General features: G+C 46.5%; 1 protein-coding gene across 1 annotated transcript; it reads right to left on the reverse strand.

Moving 5' to 3' along the window:
* Nucleotides 1-96: 96 nt before the first annotated feature.
* Nucleotides 97-7,344, reverse strand: RNF139 (ring finger protein 139). Its single transcript, XM_064645357.1, has 2 exons — nt 6,947-7,344; nt 97-2,151 (listed from the first exon to the last, which is right to left on the reverse strand). The coding sequence occupies exons 1-2, from the start codon at nt 7,125-7,127 to the stop codon at nt 341-343; spliced, it is 1,992 nt and encodes a 663-aa protein (XP_064501427.1). The 5' UTR covers nt 7,128-7,344; the 3' UTR covers nt 97-340.
* Between the last annotated feature and the right edge of the window lie 1,721 nt (nt 7,345-9,065).

Raw genomic sequence — 9,065 nt, forward strand, 5'->3', positions numbered from 1 at the left:
ATTTGCATCCAGAAGACATTGATCAGGGATTACTGGTATACAGTCTTTGGCACAGCATTATCACTACATCAATTAAAGAGTGTTTTCCCAACCATCTTAAAAATGTGAAAACATTTTATTCCATGTACAATAATGTACATAACTTTAAGGTGGTCATGAAAGAGACCAGCAAAAATTAGAGGTATATTTACAGTAGCACACACCACAGTAAACAACCACCATTCACAGACTCAACATTGAGATACTGCTGTTGTGCTTAAGTACAATAACTACAAAGTGATACTTTTATTCTGTTGAAGTCAATCTTAAACAAATACCTCACGGCTTAGTAAAGGACATCTTAATCACCAAGAGAGTTAGAGTCAACATTAAGAGTCTCATTCAAGTGCTGTGCCACACAGTCACCATCTTCCTCATCACTGTCAGAACTGTCATTATCTTCATTTAATTCATTTTCAGCATCAGCAGCTTCTTCTGCAACCCGTACAGGATTTTCATTTGGTGCTACAAACCCGTTGTTGTTAGAGATATTGGCATTTTCTTTGTCCTCAATATACACTTTCTGATGGCACATCGGGCACGTGTCCTGAATGTACAGCCACTTCCGAAGACAAAGTGCATGAAAGTAATGGTTGCACGGGGTAATGCGTGCGGAGGTGGTGAACTCGTGGTAGCAGATTGCACAGACATCATCTATTTCATGTAACCGGCTTCCCTTCACCTCTGGAAGTGAGTTTATTTTCTTAACAGCAGTCCGGCGATTTATAAAAGTCTTCCAGCCGTTCTTGGCTTGCAAGTAGATGTTGAAATACGCGTGTAGACACATCATGCAAGCGCGAATCTTGCTTCCTGATTCAAAAACCATTGTGTAAGCTCCATTCCCAAACATGATTACTCCAAATATAAACTCAATAATATTGCCAGTTGAGCGAACATAATAGACATAATCATCAAGTTTTTCCCATAGCACATTATAGTAGCCATCAATCATAAACAATATATAAACAGTGATAGAAACTATTACTTTTAGGCAAAGCTCTACACAGAACGCTGTGACTGCAAAAAGCCAAGTATTTAGTGCATAGTGGTGCCAGAGGATGTAACTGAGCAGAACTGGAAGGATGAAAAGGCAAGCGGAGACAAACAGTACAGGAAAGTGTCTGCGAAACGATGACACATGGGAGGCACTGAGAGACATCAGCACGGGGTCTGTCATTCCATGGATAAAATGCAGGACTGCAGTCAGCAAAAGGCACATGTTTCGACTCAGGCGAACTAATCGTTCTTCTGGTTTCAGTCCACTTAAACCAGTCTGCAGAGCCAAAATGAAAAACAAGACGGGTGCTACAAACCCAAGCCTTTTGTCATCCTCATCGGTCGATCCAATGAAGGCCAGGATACCAAGTCCCAAGTAATGAGCTATTGAGGAAATGACGGCACTCATGCCCAACACAGTTAAAGTAGAGTCACACCCACTTATGATCAAGCTGCAAATCAGTTCCCAACAGTTATCCCATGATATCAAGAAGAATTTTTCTTCTGTGTTATTTTCAGCCATCTTTACAACATATGTTAATACCACAGCTTGTGCTGTAAGTCTTGTTAGCCAGAAGACACGCAGTACAGCTGGGAACCGAATCCTTTTCCATGTATCTTCCATCAATAGCTGTAATCCATAAATGCGGTACATGTGCCTCACCAGCAGATAAACATATCGTACCGAGTAATAGAACCATTTAATTTTGGTAACTAAAATGGCTGTGGTATTTAGTGTCAGAACTAGGCCTGAAATAAAAACTAGTACTTGCCGGACATTTAAAGGTAATTCAACAATCAAGCCAATTACAGGAATCAGTATATCCAGGATGATGAGTTGAGAGTATACGGACTGCATGTTTAGCAATGTAACATATCCAATCCCAAAGGTCAGCTGAAGGATGGAAAGTGCCATCCATAGTGAAGGTCCTTTATGTGGGAAGATCTGAATTCCGAACGCGGCGGTGTAGTAGGCACTGTAGGAGTTTATGTGCAAAGAAGCATAGTAATTCACCAACACTGAGGTGGCAGCCAGCAGAAACGCCGAGGCAATCATATAGAACTTGAAAAGTGCTCGCTGTTGTAAGACCAGAACAACACTGGATACAAAGACACCTAAAACCAGATTGAAATAATTTAGTTCTCAGCAGAAATTCAATAGTAGATTTTAACCTATTAGCTTTGGAGCTACATTTATTTTATGTATCACCCCCCCATTAGTCACTTGTAACTTTGCATTACCAATGGTGCCCTTTTCAGAGCACTGCATTTAATCTGTGCACTATAGCTGTGATGCAAAGCCACTGCAAGCTCTAAGCCACAATTACTATGAAGTTCACCTGCAGTTTTGGACTAGAGTAGTGACACCTCCCAGCCTTTCAGCCTCAGTCTTGAAATCTAAGGGTAGACAAGTTCTAAAAACAGAAAAAACCCAACCAGATATGGCACTGCCTTTATATGCCGAGTTCATAATAAATGAGTAAAATTAAGTAAGTCCCCTAATTCACTTGAGCAAGGCACTCAACTACAGCTGTCCAAGCTGGAGTACTGAAGATAAGTAACCAAAACAGTTTAGCTAAACCCTTTAATGGGAAAATAGTGAAAAGTTGATGTAGTTTGCAGGAAGAAGGCTGTCTTCTTCCATATCCCTTCGGTTTGCTTTCATTTCTGGCAAGGCATCCTGAAACAAAAGTTGCATGGGGAAGACTTTCTGCAGTGTAGAGCTTTTGTACACAGAATCCAGAACTGCACCAATTGCCTCTTTGCCAATGCAAACTCGTCTGTCTTGTTAGAAGTCAGATTTAGACCTTGAAATTCCCGTTTGCTAACCCCTCCCTCATACTGACCATGAACACATCTTGACCATGACTCCACCTTCCTATGAGAAATCTTATCAGAGCAACTACAGTACCTTGGGATTACATGTCCCTGCAGTAACTTCTGTAGAGTGGTTTATGAATTTCATTCCTGTGTACTACCTAGGTAAGGGTTCTGCCTTAAGAGGAGTTAAACAGCACTTATCACTAGAGTCACTCCCTTAAACATCTTCTTCTTCAGGAAACACTCTGCCTTTCTTTTGGACTTCTTGGTCAGCTTCCGCTCTATGCAACTGCCTTCTCATCCAAACCAGTTTGGTGAGACTGCAATGTCTACAACTTATATTTGATTGTAAATTGCTTTCAATCTCTATACTAAAACTAATGAAATAACAAATAATCCTCTTTCTGCTGCAGGACAGCATCAGTCTTTGCTGACGATTGTATTTTAGATTGTTCTAAATCCACCCTAATCAAGTGTTTAAAAAATACTTTAAGCCATAGGATCTTGATCATGGAAATAAAAACTTTGCTAAGAAGCAGCATTTGATTCCACCAGTATAAAGAAAAACAGTAACAAAGATACACCAAAACACCCAAACAACAAAAAAACCCCCACAGCCCGGAGGCCTGAGAAGAAAGGAGGGGTCAACATGAATCAACAGCAAAAGGCAGACTACAAATAAAGTCATTAATACAGCTTAACAGTATTCCTTGCCAGCAGCACTGGCTGATATAAACATATTCTCCTTAACTAATCATTAACCTGGTAACCTTGTGAAGTGCACTGAGGAAAAGCCTCTATCATTTTGCAGAAAATGTATCGTAGCTCAGTTCTTCCAGGGAAAGTTGAGTATTAGTTACATGCAGAACTTTTTACAAAATAAGCTTGACAGTTTCATTGCCTTATCATACTTAACCACCACAGACACCTTTGGGAAAGCCAACACTGCTAAGTTTGTAGCCTTTGTCTTTCCTCAGAAGTCACAGAGAAAGCTCACATGCCTGTGCAAGGTCATTATTTATGTAATTCTGATCATCCGAGCCAACGGAGATGCATTTTGCACTGAGCAGGCTGCTCTGAAACACGCCTTAACAAAACCTATTTTTGTGCGTTGCAGTGGCAGTAACAGGCCTGTATTTAGATACTACAGGTCATCTTAAAACACTGACATTTCACATGCAAGTCCCTAAAAACAGTACTACAGTGAGTCAATAGAGAAGCTCGACTTACTGGTTCCTCTGAAGAGGGCCTAAAAAAAGGTAAAGCATTTCTCTGTTAACACTTGTGGGGAAAAGTCAAGACCCCCCGAAAGGAGCCTCCAAAGACCATAAGAGGTAGCTCAAATCTCAGAAGGGGAGGTGGGCACTCCTCTCCCCCATCTCCATTTATGTCACTTAGCCCATCTTGACACCAGACTTCCCCCCTGCCCTGTGAAGTGTTCACCAAGCAGTAAATCTTTTCCCATTTTCCCTCTGCTAGGAAATGCTGCAGTTCCTCCTTTGATAAGGTTGTCTCATGTTTCTGTATATACTGCTGCTCCTCTCTGTCACGCCATCCCCAACTATCCCAGGATGGCCTCTAAACACAGCACTGAATCAAACCACACCTTATTTACTTTTAAAATAATGTCTTGTGTTGCAATGAATCCCTCCCTCTCATTTTTTCCCTTTAACTCTTGCAATTTGGCAGTATCTTTATGGTAGCCCCACTACCCACGATTCGACTTTTGGTCACTTGCAGGGTGCAATTACCTTTACACTTCAGCATTTCAATCGTGGAAATGCCAGATTATTCTTCCCTAGCTCCAGTCATTCTATTTGCTCCACATCTTTCTACAGACTACAGTATTTATAGTACCCTCCCAAAACTCAAGTGTCCTCACTGAGGAGGGACTGCTGTCTGAGGTAACAGTCACTCCTGGGGGTGGTGGTTCTGCTGGAATCAAGATACTTAAACCCATGCAAAGATAGGAGAGAGAAAAACTGTGCTGGGGACAAAGCAAGGTTAATCAAAAAGACACTCCAGTTGTAGAACTCAGCTCTGTGCTGTGTGTAACTCTATGTACTTGTGTAGAAAATAAGTGATGGAAGAATCGGACTAAGGAATCCTGCCGTAAAACGCAGCACCCACGCAGATCTCTATTAGCATTCCTGAAGAACTGTACTCCCAGAATATTTCAGAACTGTACAACATCACCCACAAAAGCCATCAATTTCTCCAGAGCTCCAATCTTAGTATCTGCAGGACAAATTGTGCATTTATCCTCTGCTAAACAGTATTGTGGTACAGGAAAAATTTGGATCGGTCTTTCAACACCTGCAAATGGTAACTAAAAGGACAACTTCCCCACTGTTAAAATACAGAACGATCCAAAATAACTATTTCAGCTTCTTAACAGCAGCAAAAACCCAACCCTGCAACCCTTAAATTCAGATGAGGAAAAAATAGATACAAAAGCACTCCATTGTCTGAACCACATGGCAGGTCTTAACATCATCTTCAAGTAGTTACATTTTAATTTTTCTTCAATTTTGGAAAGCCAAGAACCACAGACCACTTGTCTAAATGTACAAGATAAGTTTCTTGGCATAAAGCACTTCCGAAGCTTTTTTGCAGAAGGCAAAAATTACCCACTGCTCCCCCAACCCCCTCCCGAAAAGTGATCATATAAATGCAATCCTCAAAAGTGCCTTAATCTGTTAATCCCAGTATCACACACTTCAGAGAGATCATCGAATAACACATCCACCACTCTCATTTACAGGGCTGGGATTAATTTCAGTGCACTTCCTACAGCCTTTGGATCACACCATGAAGGACTCCTAAAATTAAGTTGGTGAGGCACTGCAATGCCATTTTTTTAAAAAGGAATTATCAGTGGGAAGTTCTCTTAGCAATTCCATAAATGTGGAACAAAGGGTCAAGGAAATGGGAAGCAGGAGGAAGAACCTCTTCTCCCCATCCCAGAGCTGTCCCTCAGGCAAAGGAGGCAAGTCAGGGCCTCTTCATGTGAGCAGCGACTTCCCCCGGCACCCTTTACCAAAGCAAAAGCTTTGGTATAATAAACATAAAAACCCAAAATGAAACACTTGCTTTGTTTTGTTCCCTCCTCCCTTCGCTCTCCTCTCACCTGCTGTCTTGCTATAGGTTATCCTTTTCTTTTTCCCCTCCGCTTCTCGCCGTCACCACCACACTTCTCACCGAGCACCTTTCCTTTAAGCCTCGCTTTGCTTCCTGCCCCAACAGCCGTACCACCTATTTCCTTCCTGTTTTTCTTCCACTATAAACGTCAAATAAAACATAAAATCAACCTGTCTTAGGCCTGCAAAAACAAACCAAATCAAACCTGCTGTGTTTTGTGTCATCCTTTCCTCCCTGCCTCAGGACTGCCAGCTCCAAGATGTGACACGCAGCGCAGTGTCACCCGCACAGCAGTTCACAGAATGGGGCTCCCACCAAGCCGAGGCTACGTAAGAACCCCAGATAACAAGCAATACTGAAAACAAGCATCACCTAGTTATTATACCCGTGATTTTCATCCTTCATCCCGGGGAAAAAAAAAAAGCTTAAAAATAACCATTGGCAAGTTTCAAGAGCCTTCTCTTTCCTTTGGGAACCAAATTCCCGGCATTTCTGAACTGCTGTTGCTAAAACAGTGATTTAACACCATATTTCAGGAAGGCATCACGCTATCCAAAGTGTTTTAAAAAAAACCAAAACCACAAGAAAACCCTATACCCACTAAGTCACATGTTTTCCGCCGTGGAAGCCCTCGGAGGAAGAGGGAGGGGGGTGTCACAGCCCCGAGCCCCCGCCGTGTCCCTGCACTGTCCCGGGGGCAGGAGGAGGTGCAGGGAGCCGACGGACGGGGTGGGGAAGCGGGCACGGAGCGGGTGAGGTGATGATCCAGCCCGGGCGGCCGAGCAGGGACTCGGGGCCGGCAGGAAGGGGTCAGGGAAGGGGAGAGACAGGCCGGGAGAGCCGGGAGCAGGCGGCGGCTGAGGGCCGGGGAGCCGTGGCCGTGCCGGGGCTGCGCGGGGCCGAGGGGTCGGTCCGTGCCTCGGGAGGGGAGGAAGGGCAGGTGTCTCACCCAGCAGCCGCAGCAGCGCGCCCAGCAGCGCGGCGTTCACGGAGCCGCCCGGCAGCGGGGCCGAGTTGAAGATGGCGTCGATGAGGAACAGGCTCGGCACCCGCAGCGCGACCTCCAGCCCGGCCCGCAGCCGCGGGCCCAGCCGCAGCCGGGGCAGCCGCGGAGGGCCCGGCGCCGCCATGCCCTGCGCGGGGGAGGGCAGGCGGAGCCGCCTCTCCCGCCGCTGGAGAAGCGGAGGGGGCGGGAGGGAGGGAGGGGAGGAGGGAGGGCGGCCGGGAGCCGCTACCGCCCCGCGCCCGCCGCCCGGCCCGCCCGGGCCCCCCGCGCCGCCGCCGCCTCCATCTTCGTGCGCGCGCCCGCCCGGGGGGCGGGGCCAGGTCGGGGGCGGCGCATGCGCGGGGCGCGCTCACCGGGCCGCAGATCCCAGGATCCATCTGGTTGGAGAAGAGACCTGGGGTTATCCCGAGTCCAACCTGTGACCGGACGACTGCACGTCAACTCGACCATGGCACTAAAGTCACGTCCAGTCTTTCCTTAAACACCTCCAGCCAGGTGACTCCACCACCTTCTTGGGCAGCCCCTTCCAATGTCTAATCACCCTTTCTGGAAGAAGTTCCTCCTGATGTCCAACCTGAACCTCCCCTGGCACAACTTGAGGCCATTTCCTCTCGTCCTGTCCCTTGCTCCCTGGGATAGGAGTCCAACCCCCACCTGGCTACAACCTCCTTTCAGACAGTTGTAGGAAGCAACAAGGTCTCCCTTGAGCCTCCCCCAGGCTGAACACCCCCAGCTCCCTCAGCCACTCCTCAGGATTTGCTCTCCAGACCCTTCACTGGCTCCATTGTCCTTCTCCGGACTTGCTCCAGCACCTTAATGTCCTTCCTAAGCCGAAGGGCCCAGGACTGGACACAGTGCTCGAGGTGTGGCAGCACCAGCACTGAGTACAGGGGAGGAATCACTTCCCTGGTCCTGTTGGCCACACTGTTCCTGATCCAGGCCAGGATGCCACTGGCGTCCTTGGCCGCCTGGGCACACTGCTGGCTCAGATGGTGGGATGGCAGTGGGCCCGGCCCCGGGAGCCCCTCAGCCCCGCATGTCCCTCAAGTGCCCCTAAAGCTTTGTCACAGGGATCCTCTGCCAGCCATAAAAAGGCGCGTTTGTGCTGCAGCCCCCTCGGGAGAGCCCAGCCCCGGTCCCTCAGTGTTTCCCCATGGCTGCAGCCTTGATCTGCACTGTCTGGGGATGGTGGCGCATGCTGAAGGACTAATGAGCTTTAATCAGAATTCCCAGTTCTCTCAAGCGGGATACACAAGCCCTGTCTTTGCCGATATTACTGGAAACAGTGGGAAATACTCCTGTAATTCTACCTCTGAGATCCATTAGAATATGTCCCTTTACATGTGCCTTTTTTATTCTCTGCTAAAAAATTTTGTTGACCTTGAAGACTTTCTTTGGCCTTCAGAGCCTTTGTATGTGGCTGTAAAAATTGCCTTCCAGGTATTGTTCCACCCATTAGGTGGTCCTTTAGTTCAAGAAATACTAAAAAGAAAAAAAAAAAAGGAAAGAAATAAAGAAAAAAGAGAAGGGGAAACAAAGTTCCTTTTTGAGTCTGGGAGAAGTAGTGACTTAAAAACATATTTCTGCTCTTCTCTACCAGTGATATCAAGTGGATTTACCTGCTAAAACACAGCCTGTGGTTTTCAGCTGCCTTTATGCATAACCATAGATCAGAGTCATAGGGGGAAAAGGCATTTTCCTTTTAAATCCTCTTTCCTTCCTTGTGTATTGTCACAGAAGCCACAGATACAGGGAGTAATAGAAACTTCAAGCTGCCTCGATTTTTCATCAGGAACTGTAGTGATAGGAGAAGGAATAATGGGTACAGATTAAAAGAGGGGGAAATTAGGTTAGATATTAGGAAGGAATTTTTCACTGTGAGGCTGATGAGATGCTGGAACAGACTGCCCAGGGAGGGTGTGGATGCTCCAGCCCTGGAAGTGTTCAAAGCCAGGTTGGATGGGGCTTGGAGCAACCCGGTGACTGAGAGGTGTCCCTGTCCATGGCAGGGGGGTTGGGACCAGATGATCTTTACAGTCCATTCCAACCCTTGAACTTTCTA

The sequence above is a fragment of the Pseudopipra pipra genome, chromosome 1, assembly GCF_036250125.1.
Source record: "Pseudopipra pipra isolate bDixPip1 chromosome 1, bDixPip1.hap1, whole genome shotgun sequence".
In the NCBI taxonomy this organism is placed as follows: Eukaryota; Metazoa; Chordata; class Aves; order Passeriformes; family Pipridae; genus Pseudopipra; species Pseudopipra pipra.